Source organism: Macrobrachium rosenbergii, chromosome 55 (assembly GCF_040412425.1).
Source record: "Macrobrachium rosenbergii isolate ZJJX-2024 chromosome 55, ASM4041242v1, whole genome shotgun sequence".
In the NCBI taxonomy this organism is placed as follows: domain Eukaryota; kingdom Metazoa; phylum Arthropoda; class Malacostraca; order Decapoda; family Palaemonidae; genus Macrobrachium; species Macrobrachium rosenbergii.
This window is the reverse complement of record NC_089795.1, coordinates 73,424,744-73,448,665: the sequence shown is the minus strand read 5'-3', so window position 1 is coordinate 73,448,665 and position 23,922 is coordinate 73,424,744. Positions and strand designations below refer to the sequence as shown.

The 23,922-nt window shown below is 39.5% G+C and overlaps 2 protein-coding genes across 9 annotated transcripts in view; one reads left to right on the top strand and one right to left on the bottom strand.

Moving 5' to 3' along the window:
- Positions 1 to 23,922, bottom strand: part of LOC136835412 (U4/U6.U5 small nuclear ribonucleoprotein 27 kDa protein-like) — a 94,270-nt gene that overhangs the window by 57,298 nt on the left and 13,050 nt on the right. For 4 of the 8 annotated variants that reach the window (XM_067098907.1, XM_067098914.1, XM_067098908.1 and 1 more), the window contains 3 exons: positions 9,998 to 10,062; positions 9,129 to 9,286; positions 8,693 to 8,773 (listed from right to left, as the gene is read on the bottom strand). In XM_067098907.1, coding sequence (XP_066955008.1) covers positions 8,693 to 8,773; positions 9,129 to 9,286; positions 9,998 to 10,062 — 304 coding nt within the window. Of the gene's footprint in view, positions 1 to 8,692; positions 8,774 to 9,128; positions 9,287 to 9,997; positions 10,063 to 22,917; positions 23,680 to 23,922 lie in introns of those variants that run through there. The other 4 variants (XM_067098911.1, XM_067098910.1, XM_067098912.1 and 1 more) reach the window with 4 other exon arrangements.
- Positions 20,417 to 22,924, top strand: LOC136835411 (uncharacterized). The gene has a single exon (XM_067098906.1). It carries the CDS (start codon positions 20,490 to 20,492, stop codon positions 21,555 to 21,557), a length of 1,068 nt encoding a protein of 355 aa, XP_066955007.1. The 5' UTR covers positions 20,417 to 20,489; the 3' UTR covers positions 21,558 to 22,924.

Below are 23,922 nucleotides of genomic sequence, written 5' to 3'. Positions count from 1 at the left end.
CTATAGTCTCTTCTACATCAGCATTCCTTCTCCAGCCAATTATCATCTTTCCTTCCTGCTCATCTATATTCCCTTCCTTTGATGCAAGGGATTCATCTTTCACAGTGTGTGTTTTGTCTACTTTAAGTATCTTCTCCTTTTCTGGTGATAGTCTTTGAATCCTAGTAACATGTATTCTCGCTACTTCTCTTAGAGAATCCCCATGTTTAACCACTACTGTTTTACCTGATACTCCCACTACCTGAGCAGGTCCTCTCCATTCATTTTCATTTTCTCTCTTATAGAATACCTCTGTCTCCCACTACTGCTTCTTCAAATTTATGTTCTCTGACATTTTGTTTAGAGCAATTCTTATTTTATTACAAGACTCATTTTTGATAAACACTTCTCTGGCCTTATGCATTGCATTCAGTGTATCCCTTACTATGCTTTCTTCCATACCTTTCTCTCTGCTTGCAGGACTTGAACTTTCTTCTCCCATTAAATTAGGCAAGGAAGGATTTTTCCCAAATACTAATTGGTTGGGGGAGAAACCACCATTATTTATTAAGCAGTTCCTGGCACTCACTACCCATCTTAATGCTATGGACCAATCCACTTCCTCATCATCTTTCATCTTTCTTAAGCTTTCTTTGATTATGCCTACTGTCTTTTCACACAATCCATTGCTCCATGGAGATTCTGATGCTGTGGCTAATACTTTAATATTCCATCTTTCTGCCATCCTCCTTACTTTTTCATTTTGAAATTCTCCCCCGTTGTCTGATAATATTTTAGAAGGTGCCCCAAATATCGCAAACCACCCGTCAAAAAGAGTCTTTATAATAGTTTCTGGTTTCTTGTCTTTTATCCAAAAAGCCTGACAATACCTTGTTGCCATATCTACCATTCCCAAGAACTTTCTCTTCTATCTCTCCCACATCCATTGCTACAACTTCATTGAATGTCTTACTCCAAGAAAATCCCACTACTGGTTTAGCTGGATTTCTTTTATATCTTTTACATACTTCACAACTTGCGATTAAGTCAGTTAGTAACTTTTTTATTTCCTCTTTTTCCTTCTCTCCCAAACCGTCACTCCACTGTGCTTCTTCTGTTAGCTTCCATATTTTATCTCCACTTCCGTGGCCAAATTGTAGATGTAACTTCATCATTGTACCTTTAATTTCCCTTAGGCTCTTTCCCTTCCACCCCTCCAATAATAATTCTTCTTCTACCTTCCTCCTCAAAATTGGTATTCTTAAATGGCCCTGTCTGTCTTCTCGTAACTTTACCTTCATTTCCCCTAATACTTCTATTTTAACACAATTCTCTTTTAAATTTATGGTCATCCCCATTTTACTCATGGTTTTCTTACCTATTAACCATGGTACATCACCCTGCAAAATTTCTGTCTTCAAATAAAACTTTTTGTTTTTCAATATCACCAGTATTTCCATTACTCCTTTCGACTTGTATGATGACTCACCAAAATTAAATACTTTATTAGACTCTTTCTTAGTATCATTCATTCTCCTCAATTCTTCCTGATTCAAACCCACAACAATGCGTGCTAGTCACAATTCCCCACAAACTGTTGACTTACATCCTGTGTCTAAAATTGCATCAACCTCTTCCCAAGATTCTTCTTCTATTTTGCTAACTTTTCCTATATAAACTTTTTCTTCTTCTTGTCCAGTTTCTGATTTCTTCTTATTCTGAAAATTCTGAGGACAATCTCTGGCCCAATGCCATTCCGATTTGCATATAGCACACAGTGTTACTTTCCCTTCTCTATTTAAAGGATTTCTTCCACCTCTACCTCGATTCACCTTTCCCCGATATCTTTGGCTTTTCCACCCTTTCCCAAAATTCTCACAACCTTCTGATCCTAACCATTCCCCCTCCTCTCTATTCCCTAATCCCTCAAATATTCTTTTCATTATTTGTGACACTGTTTTATATTCCAACTTTTCTCGACCACAAGCTGCTAATACCATTTGTTTTTGATCTTCTGTGAGATTCGATTGTTCTAGTACATGAAAACCTTTTGCTTCCCCTTCAAGCATGCTTTTCCCTAGTGCCCTACTACACTCTGACTCTGCCTTTTCATACCTAATTATAAAATCTCTCATCTTTTCACTAGATTCTCTTTCTATTTTAAAATAGTTTTTCATTTTACTGTAATTTTCCATTAACGTATCTTTTAGATACACTTCATCTAGTTTGGACAGGATTATCTTTGAACCCTCGCTTTATCCTTAAGTTCATCTCTATCTATTCCTTCTGTTACTTCTAAAGCTTTCCCTTTTAAGCTCATCCTTATCTCTATCCCCGGATATTTCACTTCTTCTCCACACACCACAAGCCAATCTTCGACTTGTCCTCTCCATCCTTTATAATCGCCCTGTGCCCCGCTAAATCTCGGACAGTCTCTCCTCCATTTCATCTCCCAAAGTTTACCATCAGATCCGTCCATTTTTAACGAACCACGCTCTGCTACCACTTGAAAATTTTTCTAGCCTAACCTATCCTTAAATCATTCAATTATGTGATCCACTCACCTGTTCACGTTGTTCTTTTTACTCTATGCAATCCAGCTTACGACAACAAAAACCACAAACAGACTTACAACCCAACCATTATCGACCTAACCTTCAGAGAGCTCTCTCTACCTCTTTCCACCATGCTTTCAACACTCCCGCTCCTTGTTTGTTTACATTTTTCTCCCTCCCGCCATTTTCGTCCTGTGACGTCACTTCCTATGACGTCACAACAATAACATACTCTTTAAACATAAGGAATATTATGCTATAAAAACATCTTATAAAATTAAACATGTGCTTTCTTTTTATACATTCTGCAATACCCATACACTTCATCAATGCAGAAAATAAAATAATGACTAACTTATAAAACTAACATACAATCACATGATCTCCTTCTCCCTCCACCCACCTCCCTTGGTCTTCTGGTATGACTGCTCCTAATCTCCAGTGTTTACCCCAGTAACCTTTGCTTAGGAGCGCTGGCGGGAGGGCAGCCACCACCTCCAATGAAACTTCACCAACACTTGCACTATTTTCCACTTTGTCCATAAGGACACACACTGAAGCAACCAACTGGGTCACATCAAAATTACGCATGAGTTTCGACTCGAGGCTGGCAAGGGGGTTGGGTTCTGAAGTGAGAGAGCCGGGTAAAGGAGTAGGCTGAATAGTCGGAGAATTGAGAACAGGTGACACAGTGGGAGCAGGTAAAGGTAAAGCAGGAATATCATCATCAGCAGAACTAACTACGGCCTTGCTATCTACTGTCTGTTTTTCGACTCTAGCATCCGCCTTACGTTTCCTGTCTGTCTAATTTTGCTAAATGAGACACTAAAACGTTCCATTTTCTAGCATCCCACTCTAAACGTTTGTCACGTTCGATCAACTGAACACTCGTCCACTACATTCTGTGCACACAGAGTCAGAGTCATATTTCTCTTTAGTAAACCTAGTATTGCAGCCTTTGCTGCAATAGTGTAGGCTAGCAGCACTAGAGTCAGACATACTAGGCTAAGTCTTAAAAAGTAAACAATCAAGTTATAATTTAAGTTAAATGGAAGAAAAAGCATCCTAAATTGAAAATTAACGGTCTCGCTAAGAGAGAACCTATCAAATACTAAAGCCGTAGGCTACCAGTACTTCACCCAAAGAAGAATCCCAAAAGGAAAAGCAATGAAAGCCAAAATTTAAGCTGACTGCTCACAACTGAACCACTGTCGGAGCTGGCAGAAAAACAAGTGAATCACGCTGTTGAAGTTGTTCCTCTCTTACTACGAAAGTGGGCAGGGACTAGTCACCTACATTGACAATAGCTCTAGCGCAAATTTCAAAATTTTTAAGCTGCCAGCGAGTGAAACTATAAGCAATGTATTTGCTTGGTAAGTTACACATATAAAAAATATATATTCAAGTTCTGTTTTTGAGATTGTGATGGAATATAATTCTTTTAGAAATTTTTACAACTCAATTTATTTTTCAAAGACTTACCTCTATTATAATACCATTAAACTCCCTCCACAGTGGGAACTTATAGCCATCATAATAGAGAGATCCATTTGAAAAATTATTATTAAATAGTTCAACCACACCACTGATCTATTTATTTAGCAATTACAGGGCTAGCCTAGAGGTTTCGCAATTAATACCAGTAGTCTCGATTTTTATGAAATTATAGCAGCTTAAAACATTTTTATAACTGGGTTCACTGAAAATGGAGTCTGAAAAAAATGTTTCACAAACTTGATATTCATTACTGTTGATTAATGTGGGCATTCACACACAAAAAGTTAAAATGTTAGTGTTACTCAAAAGTTAGTACACAAAAGGATTAGATCATGTGGGCTATTCATCAAATATCCCTGGGTTAAATGAGTGAAAATTTCTGAATCAGAATTATTTGAGTGTTGTCTCTTTCAATTTCATGAACTCCCATTCCAATGCTGGGCTTGATTTAATTTGTTACTACCACATTCATCATTCTATATATTCTACGATTTATTGATTATAATGGATTTTAAGTAAGCTGCATAATTACTAATAGGAATATCTAACAAGTAATCTAATTGTAATTGCAGTTTTGGTTGCTTTATTGGATTAATTTCCTTTAATGCCTGAATGGGCAGGGATCCGAGACATTTCTACATTTTACCAACTGCATATTATTTGTGGAGTGGAAATTTAATTTGTTGTGCAATGGTATTTTTGGGGTTAAAATTTTGAAGGGTTTCTATAACACTTCTAGAGCTACAGGAAAATATGTATGTAATGGTATCTTTGTCAGTTTTAATAACTGACCCTATTGCACACAATCCGCTGTGAAAACTGAAGCATTGTTAGGCAAGGATATTTGTTTTGTTAGTTGTGACTGCCATTCCTGTCTGACAAAGATCTAGACCCATCAGTATATATCGCATAGTGTGACCCTTTACATTCTTATAAGTTTGTTCTATCACATGCTGTTTGTGGTGTTCTGAGATTTACAAATAGTTTTTGACAAACATAAGTGTATACAAGTTCGTATCTCATGCAGTCCAAGGAGGTAGCAGCTTTACTATTGGAGGAAATTTTATATTTTTAGTCTGTAATAGTCTACTGGCTTGATTTGGAGGTGGTGGAGAGTGATTAATAACTTAGACTAGTGTAATTTATCACAAAAAACCTACTCTTCAGAGATACCTATGATTAACCTTAAAAGATATTAGTTTTCATGTTTGCTAGTTTCTTTTTTATGCAGCAGCATAACTTGCCTTCATAGATGACAGTAAAAAATGAGAACTGATATGTAACTTAAATATTCTGCGCTTCTGAGAAACAAAAAAAAATAATAATAATAAATAAATTACAAATGTGATCTTTTCAGGCCAGGATAGCCTCAGCTATTGCTAACAACCATGCTTGCCACAAGCAGAAAAAATGTCTTTTTAAAGTTGATTATCTTTCAGCTTTATAAATTTAATCATTATTATTTTGTTATTTTCATTTTCTGGGTTAGAGAAGTAGGAATGGCGCAACGGTGGCTGTTGCGACGTCAAAGATGTACACAAGACAGGAGTTAGGAAAATGGTGAAGTGGAGAGAGTGACGAGTTAGCGGTGGTGGCAGAAGGCTGTGAGCGCTCTCGTTTGAGGCTTATTGGTAGGTTTGTAAGTCTTTCTTTTGTTTGTTTGTTGTGGTCATGAGCTGACTTGGGCGAGAAGTGCAATGGGAACAGGTGTGTAAACTGAGTAACCGTTACATATTGGTCAGGCTGGATGTTCATTCAAAAGTAACTACCAGGTATAATGATAAATTCAACACACAGTCGACCCGCAATATTCGCAGGGGTTAGGGACCACAACCTCTCACAAATAGTTGAAATCCACGAATGCTTGAGACCCTCCTCTAAAAATGCTTATAACTGCCTATTTTAACAGTTCAAACACCAAATATACCTTAAACTACCATTCTAAAACACTTTAATATTTAAAAGTCATCTTCTTACCCTTAAAAATATGACAAATTTTTAAAGTAATTTGTATTTTTCCTAACATTCAAACCTGAGGTCTTTACATAAGGGATTAACTTTCAGCTTAGCCTGCAAGGATTCAAGAGCAGCTGGACAATCAGAATCCCATCAGATCCCCTTACAATGAACTACATCTGCTTCAGCAAAAGAGGATGCACCAGACATCTGCCCCCTGGCCATAACAAATGCGTTAACACATGAACTGAACTTCTCACAGTTGTTGTTCCATGGGATCCAGCAGTTGCTGTCTGAATGACATTTGGCCACAAACATCACCGTAACAATAACCCTATGTCTGGTAGTCCCCAAGCTAGTAGACAGCACAGGAGAGCAGGCACACACGCCACTCACACATACACTAAGAGGTGGAAGAGCTCAATAGAGACTCTCCCTCAAGTAAAACTGCTCGGTGCATGAGCACTCTGGTACCAAGCCAGTGGGTTGCACATGTCCCTCTCTATGTTTCTCCTTGGAGGATCAAGGAAAGGGGTTGTCCCAATCAACTAGGCATGCCTGATCAGAAGACCAAGAACATGCTGATTGAGCAAGAGACACAAACTCAACCAATGGAGAGTCTAAGAGCTTGCATCTGAATGACGAGGGAGCAGTTCTCTTGTCTAAGCGGGTAGGTATTCCAGAGGCATGACAATCATGCACCAGTGATCAAGAGCCCCCTCTCTCTTGAGGAGGGAGATTGCAAGCATGAAGTCCTCTTAGACTTCTTCATGAGCCCTTAGATGCCACCTTCTTCCTTCCTCCTACATGAGGGAAAAGAATCCAAAGATGAGGGAAAAGGATCAACTACTAGAAGGATTACCATATGAGGCCCCCCTTTAACTTCATAGCAGCAGACACAACATAAGGGTACCATAAAAAGCCCATTCTCTGCCAGGTTATCCAGGAACCCTGTGAAAAACAGGCTACCTGGAATGTTTCTGTAGGTACCTAGTGATGATGTTTTCATGGTGCCTGGAATGTTCGGACAGTCTCTCCTCAAAAAGGTCATCTCAAGCCAACTGCTGATGGTACCCACCAGACAGCTGCCATTTTCCCCGAAGAGCTCTGGGAACTGAAAGTTTTTCTAGCCTAATCCATCCAAAAATGCTACAATTATGTGATCCACCCACCTGTTCACATTGTTCTTTTATTATAATTTATAATCCAGCTTACGACTACAAAAACCACAAAACAGACTTACAACCCAAAATTAACACCCTAACCATCAGAGAGCCCTCTCAACCACACCACAATCTACTCAACACTCCCGCCTGCATTTGTTTGCATTTTGCTCCCTCCTGCCATTTTTGTCCTATGATGTCAAAACAAGAAGAGATACTTTTAAACATAAAGAATGCTTTGCTATAAAAACATCTTATAAAATTAAACGTGCTTTTTATACATTTTGTAACACCCATACCATTTAACTAATGCAGAAAATAAAAATAAAATAAAAATTATTAACTTCTAAAACTAACATATAATCACGAATGACTATACCTCTGCACTGTACTATCTGCCAAAGAGAAGATAGCCTACCAGTAGACAAAGGAATACAAATGGAAGAAGGATATGGAAAAAACTATAAGGTTCAGGGGCATCATTGGAGGAGTTTTCTCCCCTGAAGCTGGCATACACTTTTTATCCTTCTTCCTCTTACCAAAATTTCCCAAAGGCAGAAAAGTCAAGCCTACAACAGAAATAGCACCATTACGGGGAACATAGAGCAACCACAGTACTCGCCACACCACTGATCACGTTTTACTCCATCCAGAAAGAAAACAAAGAGAAGAGCAAAACAACAATCCAATTAATAGGCAGAGATAAACGTTGCATTCATCCACAAGATTTCAACAACAGCAGGGAAGAAAGCAAGTGCAGCACATCTACTCTTCTCAGGGCCAGGAAAAAATGGTGATGCAAGGCATATGAAGGGAATTCACCCACTCACTGCCCCTTAACTACCAGTTATCCATGTTACCAGATTAAATATATGCTCCAGCTCATGCTAATGAAAAAAATCCTGTTTAAAATGCAATGGTCTGTATTCCAGCAAGAACAAAAACATCTAGACCATATATCTCTTGTATCAGAAATTATTCATGAACCTGTCATTGGAGAACTTTAAAGATTCAAGCCCTTGACTACAACAAAAGCTCCATCAACAATCCATCTATGACATTCTAATCAGCTAAGGATATCAAAAGGTGTGTGTGGAGATCTGCACAAAAGAATGAACAAAAGCCTGGCAGTTAAGGGTAAGAAACCATGACAATATCAAAGGGATCGCTCTAGTGCCTACCCTATATTGTAATATTAATAAAATAATACAAGAGAAGGCTAAGAAAAATGTTTCAAGTACTGAACTCAAATGTTTTGTAAATCCAATTTTTAAGTAAAATGCCCAACCTATTCTTAGCTAAACTATGCTACTGCACAACACACTCAGTTTTCCAAAAGCCGACCTAACTTTCCCAGGAAAAGCTCCATGCTTTAAGAGGCAAGCGTATTCAATTTAAATCCATTTACAAGCATTTTTATTTTCCATGTTATTTCATTAATGGGTGTTGTGCAACTACCAACATCCATTACTTCTGCAAGACACTCCCAAGTGATGAGAACACATACACTGTTTATGCTACTGGCTTTCTCCATAAGCTTACCTTTGGTAGTGTGGAAAGATCCAAATCCCATAACTTCCCGCATCTTTTTTTCTTCTGCTGTCAACTCGACCATTGACGGCTCTGAAAAGCAAGAAATATTTTTAGTAAAGCAAATAAAACGACTTTAAACTTTCTATAGACAAATCAGGCTATTCTGACAAAACTAACAAGAACCTTGATGAAATTGTAGCTAAAGTATTGCAAGTTAGGGCTTGCCTATTGTTCAATTATACTGTAATACACACAGTAAGTAACTACCTAAGTTCCACTAAGAAATATACTATTTGGAATAAATGTTTTTGAGACATGAAAGAAATAATTATTATTAAATCTAATATCCACCTCAAAACAAAAATAACAGACTAAAGCTATAAAAATCAACAAGTATTTTCCCACACTCCAAATATAAAATTCTCTACTGTATATCCTTTCTTACCATCATGCTTTCCAGAGGGGCCAGACATATAGACAGGTGACCTGCGACGATTACTGTAAGGTGACCTTGATCTAGAGCGAGACCGAGACCTGCTTCGTCTCTCCCTTCTTTCTCGGTCCCTATCACGTCGTCCTGCATCACGCTCTCGGGAGTGAGATCTACAAGCCATGAAAAGATGTACTATTATTACATTATTACCAACAACAATACTGTCTTAAACATCTGAATTACTATCTATCATATCACTTTAAGATATCCTGGCAATATTAACAACTTAAAAGTTTCTTAGTGACTTCACATACACAACATGCACGATTTCTGCACACCTGTGACTATGGTTTTAATATGCTGCTACTGTATTTACCAGTTGCACTCTGGGATTCCCTTTTAAAGTTACTTCAAACAAGACATATAAATAATAAAAATAATATATATATATATATAGATAATAATATATATATATAATATATATATATATATGACTCCCCAGTATTGAGAATAGAACAGCTTGTATACAGCCATACTTAATTAACCCTTGTGGGACAGGCTAATTATGTATCATGCACACACCCAAGACCAGGCAAACTTGGAGTTGGAAGGAATGAAACCAGAATCTCAAAAAATAAAGCAATGGAACAGAAATGTTCAGAAGAGCAAAGTAGCTGAGAAAAGATGGACAAGACATGAAAGGACAAAGCAAATAGTGTAAGTTACGTTTACATAAAAAATTTACTTTTAAATCAATTTTTGTTACCATAAAAGCACACAAACTTTCAAACCATGAAACCTCAACAAGTATTACAAATTTAGACCCAATTAATTATCATTCATACAGAAAATTATGAAACAAATAAATATGCAGGACATACCGATGGCGATGGTAACGGTCACGATCTCTGTCCCTCTCACGTTCCCTTTCTCTTGCCATTGGGAGCTATAAAATAAATATTTTGCATGAAATAAATACAAGTCAATTCTAATCAAATCTAATCTTAAATACAATAGTGATAAAATGAGTATAATGAGTACATATAATTTTAATATATTCTGATCATTACCATTATATAATTGCACAAAGCCATTGAGCTACTACTCTCAACTTTCACAGGGCTGGCTGAAAGACTTTGTTCTTAACATATTGTATCTTTATCTATACATTACAATTTCTAAAAAATGTTATGACAATTTCTAAAAAATGTTATGAACTGAAAATGTTGGATTTTTGGAAGTGGAAAATTGGACAAACTTAGTAACAACCTTTTAGCCATTTCCCAATCTATGGGTTTTCTCTCAAGGTGTCCAGAGAAGTTCCTACATGGGCCACTTTCCCTCATTAGCCATAAGGTATCATCAAGCAATAAAATCACTCCGTCTCCTCAATTGTAGAAACAAGCTTTTCTTGCAGGACTGCATAACGTATGTTCAGCTACCTCCAATGATCCTCAGCAAACAAGTAACAAGGGAAGTGAGCCATCTTCTATTACTGGTGATGCAGAAGGGGTCTTCTCCTGCCAAAACTTGTTCACCAGAATGCAAACTTCCTTGTCTACTTTCATCAATATAAGTTCCACTCAGTCTCCATGGTGGAAGACTGTCACTCAACCTTAAGCCAGGTCCTCACACTGAAGGGAATAGGTCTATCTGCTTCAGTGGAGTTATCCATGCTTATGAGGATCTTGGAGCAATCTTATCCTCCTCAGGAGCTTTGGTCCCTAGATAGGGAAGTGACTTGTCCTCCACACACTAACTTATGAGCCATATAAGGCACCCCCCCACCCAAGGGGGGCACACATTGGACAGTGACCTCCCCTTTAAGCCTCCCTTCCTACTAGCATTAGACTTGAGAAAGCACAGAGTTAAATGGCTTTCTTACCATGTCTGGCACTCAAGAGGGCTGGGAATCTCTCTTATTACAGCTCATTCCTGACTTTGCGTTGAAAATCCTAGCTCATCAGCTCTGATGAGAAACAGCTTTCCAGTTCCCTCTCTATAGGAACTTCTTGTTGGTAAGCCCTGATATATGACCTTAAAGGGACCTGACTTCTTAGGGCAGCACATTGGCAACTCTTTGTTAGTGCCAGAATGCATGTGTCCCTGAACACCCCTTCTTTCTAGCTCATACAGTCTGGGGCATGGGAACATCTCTTGCATGTCATAGTAATTTTCAGAAGTAAAGGTAACATGGTGTGTGGAGACATCAGACCACCTCTACTTCATCACCCGTAACACCCTAGTTACCTTCTCCTTGGAACCCAATATGGCTGTTCAACATACTGTAGTCACCCAAACTCCTCTCCAACAGAAAAACACCTAGCTCAGTGTACTCGGATGGATGGCAAGGCTAGGGTTGAGTGGAAGAGTGACTGCCTTCTCTCTCTCATCATCCTTCTTTCTTCCTTCTGTCAGACAGCAGCTTGGAACAATAATGTGATGGAATTAGTAGAGATGTAAGTAAGCAACACAATCAAGCATCCAGTCTTAAAAGATTCAGCTAATAAGATGTGGCCCTCTTTGCTCTCCCTTTCAACAAGGAAGGTGGGGTTAGTGCCATACCTGAAACCAACAATTATATTGGCCCAAACTGAACTAATTTCCAACTTGGGTCATCCCACGTAGTCACACTTGGTTCTCCAAGCTAGCTTTTCAAGTGAAATCTTAAGACATCTCACTTGGCCTCAGAGCCCTCGCTCTGTTATCTCTATGCCACACTAAATAAAAGAAAGCGAGTAACTGCTTCCCTGCTTACAATAATGACTTGGAGTATGACATTTCTGGGTGGGCATTCAACTAACAGTTAGTGGAGACAACTTCCTATCTATGGAGTGAGTCTTCTACATAATTAAATGGGATGCTTTGCATTCTCACTGGAACAAATTACAAATTTTTAAAGTACAGTAATACCTCACAGTACATAATTAATTTTTTCCATGGCAGGCAACTTAGTTGAAAAATGACCGAGGTCAAATAAGCCCTTTGAAAAACAACCTGGACACCTTATAAACCCCCACAAGCAACCGCATAACATTGTTAATACATGTGCAAGTCATTCAATAGTTAAAGCATTTTGCTGTCTTTTTAATATTCAACAGTTAAAGCATTTTGCTGTCTTTTTAATAAAGTAAATTTATACATTAGTATTACAAAGAATATAAAGAAAACCACAAAAAGTACATTGTGTAGTCCTGTATACTGTACAACACTGTTCTTGATGGATGACACTGATGTGCTCGATAGGAAGATGGAGGAAGGTTGAGGAAGAGGAAGGGATATGTTAATGACAATGAAGGCTGAATTTCTTCTTATTTTAGATCTGTAGGCTACAAGTGTCATGGTTCTAGTTCTGGTGCCTGCTCCTCTTCAGAGCTCCTCATGAAGCTCCATTAACGTCTGACTGTCTGGTGCTACTTGTCTGCATCAAATGAAAAAATCCTCCTCCTCCAAGTCTGTTTTCAGCTCAATGCTCAACATCACTACAGCTTTGTTCATCACGTCGACAAAGTCCTTGAAACGAGGAACTGTGAACAAACCGACGGTATGATTTTTTTCACAGCCTTCATACCCATAGCCAAAATTTCCCTCCAAGTGGCATTTACATTCAGAACTGCCTTGTAGACGCCACACCCTTTCCAGAAGTCACAGATTTACTCCCTTCCTACTCAAATTTGTTGCATCTACAGGCCACACCCTTTTCAAAAGTAACGGATTTACTCCTATTCAAATTTGTTGCATCTACAGCATACCTAGGTGCTCACAGGAGGCAATAACTACTGAAGATGGCAATGACAACCTGGTCTATGGGTTGCAAGATACAGCTGGTACTGGAAAGTAGGTAAACAACAGTGAAGTTCAGATGAAAACTGCTGATGCTTTGTGGGTGACCATTGTCAAAATAAAAAAGATCTTAAATGGGATGACTTTTCCTTGACAATATTTCTCCCCTGTTGGTACAAAGTAGTTGAAGTACCAAATCTTAAAAACAATGTCACCAAAGCCTTAGGATTTGATAGAACTGGGAGAGGCACCTTGGGGATGTTCTTCAACCCTTGAGGCTTCTCCTACTAATACACCAGCAGTGGCTTTACCTTCATGTTATCCACACAACTAACTCCCAGCAAAAGAATCAACTGGTTTTTTGCAACCTTGACTCCTGGCATACTCTTCTCTTCCTTAGATATAATTGACAAGTCTGGCATTTTCTTCCAATAAAGACTGACCTCATTCCCATTACATCTTTGCCTTGGAAGAAACTGCAGTGACACCTCAACTTAATGGACCTTACCTTAGCTACATTATTTTAATTTCTCTGCTATTTATCAGACAGCCAGAGCCCCACAGCATCTGTAAGTTGAGGTTCTATGCCAACATGGCAGGGAATTCAAATGTTGCCAACTTGTGCCTGAACCACACAAACTATCCTGAATTTGCCTAGAATTCTCTTTCTCATCATTTCCTGGGATCTTAAAAAAAACTCTCAGAATCAACAGCTGGCTTTTGGGGATACTTGGACAAGTCTGACATTCAATTCAAAGATAAAGAATCTGCTCTATTAACTCAAAAATCTTGCATCTTTTCTTGACGATGATATGCTTCATCCCTGGAGCATTATCCTTGACGTGGGCTACAATCTATGCCTTTGAACAGTTGTCAACACCATCGTCCAACTCAAGCCAGGAGAACAATTTGTGGAGGGACTCTTTTCTACATTTTTGCATTTATACATATTTCTAATGAAAATATGTGTTTTGTTTGAATTCTGTCATAAACTACTGCCGCCACTTGGCAGAATGCTGGAAATAGAACATTATGTACCACAATATTTTTTTTAACATTTTTAAGCTTTTAAATAGTTTATACTATTTTATATACTAAAATTTATTATGTGATTGGCCACATATCCGCTGATTCTTGTTTTTTTATGGCTGATGACTAAAAGCTAGAACTGCATTCTTACTGTATAACAAAACATCAAATAACACATTTTTTACATTTTTAAGCTTTTAAATTACTGTATCCTATATTATTTCATTACATCTACTAACTTATCTTAACATTCATTTATACATAAGTTGCCAATTTTTTTTTTTACAGATTTCTGCTTCTTGTGGCATTCTAAATTTGTTGCCGACTGATATAAAGATGTATAAACCAATGTACATAAATTTTTACTCCTCCCCTAATTTTTTTTTTTTTTTACAAAAACTGCCATGACATTGAAAATACCTTAACTCATAACAAACCACTGTATATTTTTCCTAAATATACAAACTAGAGCTTTTCATCATAATCCACTTCAAACACCAAACTTATTCCCTGACGTCAAAGGAAAAGTTTTTGGTATTATCAGGTGACTAGGGAATCCCAACACCCCCCCTCACCCTCCTACCAACAGTTGACTACCTTGTTACCTAGTTTAAATAACTGATTCCAGCTTGTGCTGAGGAATACTCCTAAATGAGCTCGATAGTATTTTTCACCACGCATCACTGGAAGGTGCCATCATCTCCCTGTCCTCACTTCCACTTACCCCCACAAGGTGGACAAACAAGAAAGATCCTTCCTGATTTTACTTTACTATGCAGACAGAAGATAAAGTTTCTGTTTGTACCTAACAATATTTCATAATAAAATTTATTATTTAGATACTTACCTACTATTAAAGTTAGCTTACATCCCCTCGCCAATCGGCATGGAGATTTAACCTAACTTTAACCAGTATATAAGATTTATCCCAAATACTGTAATACAGATTACTTAAAACATTTTTCATGCACAAACCCATTAATTATCATTTGGTTTTTCTCCTTCAACAGAGACCAGTTGCACAAACTACTTCTGGTCAGGATTCAATGCCCTCTCTCACCACCAGGAAACCAGAAGTAAGGGGGAGGTAGGTGGACACTTCTTATTACTAAGGGAGAGCTTGAAACTTGAAAGTTGTAAGTACAACATTGAACCTGCTGACATTTTTTGACCAGGTAGAGTACACGGAGATGCCATTCAAAATTTACTAGATTTTACTGACATGCCTCTTTTATTACTTGGGGGATAGATCAACCAATGACAACTGGCCTGATGATCCAGAAAGTAGGCTCTTGGTTGATACATTTGTGAACATCACACCCCACAGACCTGAGGGAACAGAGAAACCCTGCAAACCACACTGAAGCAGAGACTTGGCCAAGACTGGCACCTGAAAGATGTCCAACTTCACAAGCTGCAGCTGCTGGAAAAGGATCCCAAAACATCTTTGGGAAACTAGCTTCCCTAGTGAGACCAAGTGTCCTATAAGCAACTGCCAGAACTAGGTCAAAGCTGCTGAAGACCAGTGCCAACAGAGAAAGACCCTGGTAGGGGTAGAGGAACCTCTTCTCTGATGACCTCACATCTCTGGCGACCTGCTGGACATGGCTAGGTCCTCTGGACAAAGGGGAGTAGAGACACTGTCCATGGTATGACGACTACTGATGAGGAGGGAAAGGATGGGAATGCTGGCCAGGCTGTAACAGACATGTAGGAAGGTTTTGCAATTATGAGCAGACATGATGGAGGACAACAATATCCCCAACAACAACAGTACTGTAATTAAATTTACAAAAATTCTGTTGAGTATCAATAAACATCACCATACGTCACTTAAAAAAGCGCCGGAAGCAACTGGTCAAGAAGGTGGAGCCGGCACACCTTCTAAGGCAAAAGAAATCTGCCAGGTTTGCCACATCAACTGGGGGAGGACAGCCATGATGGATTTAGAAATTAAACACTCAGAAGGAAAAGATTAGGTACTGACAATGGCACTTTCCTGATAATCCACCAAGCAACTTTTGCTTTCTCATCAGCCTGTCCTACACTCTTTTCAAAACAACAGGAGAAAAAGAGGATAAATGCCCGATTTTACCCTCAGACAAGGGAACTCAAACCCACGACCATGGAAGGCCATGGTACAATGGCTACAGCGCAGTCCAAGGTTGGAGAACAAGGTTTGCATTCAGAGTATAACCTTCTCTTAGAAAGGTTGCCTACCAAGGCTATGAGTCCCTTCTACCAGCTGGTTTGATTTCGGAGTGTCCTCCTAAAAGAGTTGCCTGCCAAGGCTAGTCTCTTCTACCCTAACTCATTTACGCAGGGACATCACAACCTGGAGTGAATGTTGCTAAGAAAAGCCACATTAACCCTCTACCCACAAGAAAATATCCAACATCAAAATAAAAGATGAAAAAAAATGTTTCACACCTAACAGAAGGCCTAATAACCGGCCAGTTTTAGCGCCCGATAACGAAAATCGCCAAAATCACCAATTTTCGGTTATCATCACACACTCAGAAACAGAACCCCGTCGATAACCAGGGACTGCCTGTATGATTCATAGGCCCATGCCCAGACCACAGTCATGCTTTCTTTCCTCTGTAACCACGTTTCTTGATTTAATTAATTGCGTCTACCCACTCAAGAGCCACCAGACATCCCCCGTCTCTGATTTACTTTTCCAACTGAATACAATAAGACCCGGACTAAGTACTTCAGATTCACCTGATCGGCAGCCAGCAGCTGCAAAGAAGCTGAGGATGGTAGGACCTGCAAAGAAGCTGATACTGTTACTTTCATGGTTGGACAGCAGCGATTTTGAATAAGGTAAGCAGAGCATTTACCTTTCTTTCTACATTTGTTTTATTGCAAGGTGAATTGTGATGCTTTGGAATGGAGCCTAGTATGCAGTTTGTCGATAGCTATATAACCTTGTTTTCTCTTACTACCTTCCTCACGTCACTCGTTTTCTGTAACCCGTGACTAGCGTGAGCTGCGCAACATTACCGCTTGCCAGAACATAGGTGCTTGCCAAGAATCTTTCAAAGTGCGGATATGCTGGCTTGGTTCCACACCCCAAACTGAAAGCATAAATGTTCAAAAAATGAGCACTATAAAATTAGCATCCGCTCTAATGTACGTAGGGAGTAGCCTAACCGATGTTTCTTATGTAGGCTACAAGTAGCCTTGGCTAGCGCTTTCCATAGCTGCGCTCGTTTGCTGTTACCCGTGGCTAGCACGCGCAGCGCAACATTACCGCCTGCCAGAACATACGAGCTTGCCAAGAATCTTTCAAACTGCGAATAAGGCATGAAGCGCCGTTCCGCCACCCCCAAACTGAAAGCAGAAATTTTAAAAAAATGAACGTTTCAAAAATAGTGTCCATTCTAATGTATGTAGGGAGTAGCCTAACCAATGCTTATATAGGTTACAAGTAGCCTAGGTTAGCAATTTCCGTAGGTGCATCAGGGCCTACTGTAAGTAGAGTGGCGGGTCAGCATTTTGTGTGCAGAGTTCCGGGTCAGCCTCATGTAGGCTATGTAGTGTAGCGGGTCAGACTCATGTATGTAGTGTAGCAGGTCAGCATCACTTATGTAGTGTAGCGGGTCAGCCTTACACATGTAGCATAGCGGGACAACCTTTTGCATGCAGAGTAGGTCAGAAAATCGGGAATTCAGTAAGTTATGGGCAGCGTAGAACCCGCCTGTTGCTTTCCCCCACCCAAAACTCCGGTTCCCAACAGGGTCCCCCTTACCGTTTAGTAGTTTACCAGTTGCTTTTTTGTGGCACCACTGATAAACGCAGTGATTCTGGTAAATCTGAGCAACAGTTCCACACCGTTTCAGTGAAAAATAGACACCTACGTTGATCGTAAATACACTGAAGAATTGTTCACTTTTTATTTCAGGTTGGGGAGACAATTCTAAGTAATAAAATAAGCGACTCCAATATAAAATGCTTCAGTCAAAAACTAAGTCCAAAAATTATGTGATCGGTGTGCTGCTGTTTGTAAACTGAACGCATAACATGCAAAAATCCTTGTAAGAATGAAGTTCTGAAAGACTATGACAACAAATCACCTGTCTTTTTTGAAAAAGTAACCAATTGCGTGATTCATTACATCACTATAGCCAATGAGAGGGTCAGTACTAAACGCTTTTGATTTCCTTTCGTTTCTCGTCGCGGAAGAATATCATTTTCAAGAGAGGTTAGCCATCTTTGTCTTCTGGTGGTCAGTCTGCACTGTGAAGTCTGTTAGATAGCATGGAGAATCTCAGTGTGTTTTAGTACATTCAGATTACTGACCACATACGTGTTATAAGTTCCTTTGGTGACTGGAAATACAATGAGGGGGGGTGTGGGGGCATAGACCCAACTACCTATATTATTCTACACTGAATACAGATATTACCTCTTGCCAGAACATGCGAGCTTGCCAAGAATCTTTTAAAATGCGGATAAGCTGTGAAGCAGCGTTCCGCCACTGCCTTTTTCCATTTAACATTGTTTTAACTGATATTTTACTCATTCTCCCCAACTTTGTCTCCCCCACCCAAAACTCCCGGTTCTGACTTGTGGTCTCCCAAGATTGATGGGTGGTTGAAAGGGTTTACCAAGTTTTATTGATACTGCAGCAAAAAAACCTGTTTTTGAGCAATTTCTTAGGTTTTAACTTCCGAAAATGATGTGGAACTATTGCTCAGAATTACCATGATTTTTTTACCGTTATCAAGCACAGAGGGAGCAATTTTTTTCATTGCATTTTCTATAGCAAATTTTTTGGCACCAAATTGGGGTTACCGCGGACCTTCACAGGGTCCCAAATCTTTACTAATGCCTACAGAGCACCACATGAAGTATACTGATGGCACTAACCCCCCTATGGGAATGCCCTATGATAAGCTTAAGTGGGGTCCAGGGGGGTAAATGGGGCCCCCTACCAGGCCAGGTAAGGCCACAGCACTGTACTTTAGGTTAGGTTAAGCACATCTTGGTATTTCGCTTATTATGTGCTTCTCCCCACCCTAAAAAACTACTTTTCCCCTGTGGTCCCCCATTATTTCAAGATATAAAGTGGGAGGTTCCGTATCCAAACCTTCAACATTAATTTGCTATGGGATTGAACACCAGAAATATTCAAAGTACATACGAAACTCTTGAGTACAATTATGGTTACAAGTACAAATTTACTTGCTAAAATTATGAGTTTTCTTAGTAGCCCAGGCTAAATTAATCTAATCCTCCGACATGCAAAAAGAAAATTAGGCCTAATATCCTACTGCAATAAAGAGAACACATACAATTTTAGCATTAAATTTTGATTTACACACCACCACAACCACTCCCAAGAGCAAAGTGTTAAGTACCAACCCCACGGAAATGAACGTTTAAATATAAGAGGGCAAACATTTTGATAGTATCAGTAAATTTCTATTCTAATATTTTTACTAGGCATATTATGGAGATGAGAACAATGCATCATGATTCCAATATAGAGTTGTGCCACTGAAGTAAAATATTAGCAATTTAGCCTACTGCACTCTACTGTTCTCTGTCTATCAATGCACCAACCATAAAGTCATGTTAGGCCTACAGGACAGTATGCAGACTGAGGGGCCACGATTTACTCAGGGGGTCAGGAGGGGGCACAGGCCCCAGCCAGGTTAGAGCACAGCATCTGAAGTTCGCTTACGGTGTGTCTGGTTATGTCATATTCCCTAGGCTATGAAAGGCCTACTAGGGTTTATAGTCCGAATGCACCGTCTTAATGCACCACTGCCTGAATGCACCAACCCCTGGTCTTAATGCACCATGTACAAGGTTCCAATGCTCCACATCTTGGTCCAACTGCACCGCCCCAGTCTAAATGCACCATGCTTTATGGTCTCAATGCACCAACTGAAGGTAATTAAGATAGTTTAGAGGCTAATTATGAATAGGCCTAGTTGCCTGTTACGTGTTAGTTTATTAAACTAGTAGTACAGTCTGGTTGGGGCTCTGTTGTTCATGTCATTGTATAGGGCACTAAAAGAGGCAACACCAAAAAAAGTGACTGGCAATTTTCTAAGCTGTTTGCCGATTTCATCTAACCAAAATGGTCTCACTGCACCAACTGAAGGTAATTAAGATAGTTTAGTGGCTAATTATGAATAGGCCTATTTACCTGTTACATGGTAGTTTATTAAACTAGTAGTACAGTCCATTCCAAACAGACATCACAAAACTTCAACACCATTTTTCTTATTGTTAAGGAAATCTTCAGGCCATTTACACTGCCATGAACACCACTAGGTCTAAAGACAGGATTGAGTTTCCATGTGTAGTGTGTGAAGCAGATGTAAGACCAAGACAAGAAGCCCTACACTGTGATGTCTGCAATGACTGGCAGCACAGAACTTGCAACTCTGGTTTGTAAACTCAGCCCTTCTTGGGCCTGTACAGTTGAGACATTTTTTTGGCTTGCTTTATCCATTATTTACTGTTTGAATTTTTTTTTTCTGAAATTTTGGATATTTCAGTGGTACGTCAGTGGGTGGTATAGTGGAAATATAGTAGTTTATGAATTTACTCATTTTACTGTGTATTTTTGCTGCAGATATCACACGAGAATTCTATAGGAAACTGATCAAGGGAGAAGTGGAGTTACCTAAATGGGTTTGCCATAGGTACTCGCTCAACAATGTGCAAGAAATGAGCACTGACAGCCTGACAGAAATTTCAGTCACATGTAACTGGTCAGAGAACTTGATAACACCGCCACGAGGAACATCAACCATAGATGACCCTTCAGAGGAGTCCACTACAACAAACTCATTGCTTTTCTTCAATGTCAACCTACCAGTGGAAGAGATCAGTCATGCTGTGGAGATATCCCTCACCACCGAACCAATTCCCACTGACATTATGGTGGACAGTCCAACATCCTACCATGTAGTAAGAGGAGGTTCAAGAAAAGGGTGTGATCTTCTCACTGATAGCCTTGGATTCCAGTATGTTAAAAAGCGGGTAACGTCAGTATCAACTTCATGGATCTGCAGCGTCCGCACAAAGAAGAACAGGTGTTTTGCTAGTGTTAGTCAGCAAGGTACTACCTTCACCAAAGGTCCCAAGGAACACAATCATGGAGGCAACCCAGGGGCACAAGTTCAAGTACAAGCAATATCTATGGTTAAGGCAGCAGCCAAGGAAAATATCTATAGATCCTCAGGGAAGATTGTTAAAGATGCTCTCCTTACACTTGCAACTGGTGATGTAGAACTGCCAAAAGTATCCAACCTACAGAGAACTGCCAACCGAGCCCGAGAACAGCTGCGACCAAAACATCCAAATCATTTGGAGTTCGAGATTGTTACTTCTCATATCCCAAGTGATTTTCTTCGAGATATTCACCATAATGGTCAACGTCACTTGATATTTGCTTCTCCTCTCCAGCTTTCCTTCTTGAGCAAGTCCAAGATCTGGTTCATTGATGGAACTTTCAAAGTTGTTAGGGAGCCATTTGTACAGCTTGTCAGCATTCACAGCTACATCAAGTGTGGTGACTGTACAAAGCAAGTCCCACTTTTATTTGTAATTATGTCACAACGAAAGAGTACCGATTACACAGCTATCCTGGGCATATTCTGAATCCTCTCCCATCCAACTTTATGGTTGAAGAGATTGTTGCAGATTTTGAACAGGCCTCTGTGGAGTGCTCTTCATGTAAGTTTCTCACCGGATAAACTCCTGTGTTTTGCTGCTGGTTTCACTGGGTACAGGCTGGTGTAAACAGAGTTAAAAATATGGCCACTGTGCCGTTAATATGTCTCACTAAAATTCTAAAGGCCTATATTATAAAGTGGGATCCGATGGCACTCCTCAACCTTCAGCCTCCCACATCAATATCGTTTCTCTCTCTCTCTCTCTCTAACCATCCAAGACAGATGCCTCAAGTCAGACTAATCAGTGTACAGAAGCCCATAAACTCGATCATATAGAAAAGACATGATGTTGTTACAATCAATGTGGCTCCACTGCCTACTTAATGCACATAAGAGAGTAGTCAGGGACGCATTAATGAAGTTGAAGGCTTGGGTACACCAAAAGTTTAAATCCTCTCACAACACTTTAACTAAAAGAATGAATCTCTACCTGCTAATAATACACTTTATGAGAACCACTTTCCTCCCTCTTCAAGTAAAACACATCAAACAAAAGAAGATTTATGGCTCCAGAGTAAAAGACCTATTCTAAACACGGCAAAAACTTATGCAACTGTGTAAAGCATATGAAAATCATGGGCATTATTACATCAAATTACCTGAAAAAAATGCAAAGCGAATTGGCAGATCTTTAAGATTAGGCTAAACAAACACTACATCTGCTATATGTTATTTTTATTTTACAGCATCATTCATAATTCCCGATTTTATTTGTGATTTTTAAAACCACGCAAGTAATAAAGAATAATGAGTGACTTCTTGTAAGATGTTTGTATTTATTTCTCACTGAAGACTAAGAAACTTTCTGTGATGATGTTTGTTTTTATGAACATGAATAAAAAATTTGTATGATGCATGTATACATTGGCTACAGTTGGTGCACATTCGGTCTGGCCGTTTGGACTGAAGGCAGTTGGTGCATTCGGACTACATTGTTGGTGCATTCAGACTAGACTGGTGCATTCGGTCTGGTGCATTCAGTCTAAATACCCCTACTAGGCTAGGCCTACAGTAGCCCTAATCCCTCACTCTTGCATTCACTTCAGCCTACAGGCTCAAACCAAGCACTTAAGTGCTTTCAGTCATTCAGTGCTTAAGACACTGAGGGGTGTGTGTTAGCATGGTTGGACAGTAAGGCACAAGAAAAAAAATAAAAGCAGGAATGGATGTAAAAATATACAAAATGAGTGTAGCAAGGGGCATAATGAACTTTGCACACACTCATGAATAATTCCCAAAGTGCATAGCCATTCACTGCGTCTATCATTACACTTTGCACAGCCTACCTGGGCAGTTAAGCTAACCCTGCATTAAAGCAAGGTCGTCCCATTCTGCCAAAACGACTACAGTAAGCCATTCCTCTTTGGCAAAACATCTTTGCTCATCGTACATGAATAAACACAGCTTGCACGTGTGAAGCGAACGTTTACCATTAAAACCAAAGTGCCCTAGCTTTCCTTTGACCTCGGACTAGTTCTGTGGTATTCCTTTGCATTACTCATCAGTAGTGTGGTAACACTCCCTTGGGTACCTAAACAACGCTTTCAACTGGCACTGTCACTTGGTCTTAGGGCCACTAATATTACCAAATGATTCACGAATCGCATCGTAATAACAATGGCACATTGGTCAACTTTCAAAAAACAAACTTACTTGCAACTGTGGGATGAAAACGTTTAACCGTCCGCAAGACTGGATGGCTGGCGTCTAAAGGTAGTTCAGTGGCAATTCAGTCACTATAATCTGTAAGCTAAACACATACGTTCTGACCATGAACTTGCTGAATACTCCGCCTCTTCAAAAGTGTCGGGCAACTTTGCAATATTTAAGACCTTTTAATCTGAGTAAACGTTCCGTTATCTACGTCAACGGTTAATTTTATCTCACCTGAATTTTGACGAACTTTCGTTTGAAACAAAGAAGAAGAATTATATCGTCTCCGACGACGGATATTAATGTAGTTTGCGTTCGCGGTACTTGACGGTAGACGCTGGCAATCTCTCAAGAGAGTGGTACCTTGCTAAGCTATTGACAGACTCTCAGCAAACACAAAAGCAGCAAAATATGTCTGTGAATTCAAAGATGGGTTACATATCATGTTGGGTTACGGTACAGTACTCTGTCTACCTGGATCACTGGTCCGGTCACGGGACAAAATTATAAATGTGAACCTGTTTAACAAATATCCACAAGGCCTTTATCACTTAATATTAGCGTCGTTTCAGAATACGCCATTATCATCTTTATTTTGGTGGTCCTCCTTCCGGACCTCACTTGTCCATTTGGTGGGG

Coding starts and splice junctions, on each gene's coding strand:
- LOC136835411 (XM_067098906.1), top strand. CDS start 20,490: ATGAATTTACTCATTTTACTGTGTATTTTTGCTGCAGATATCACACGA.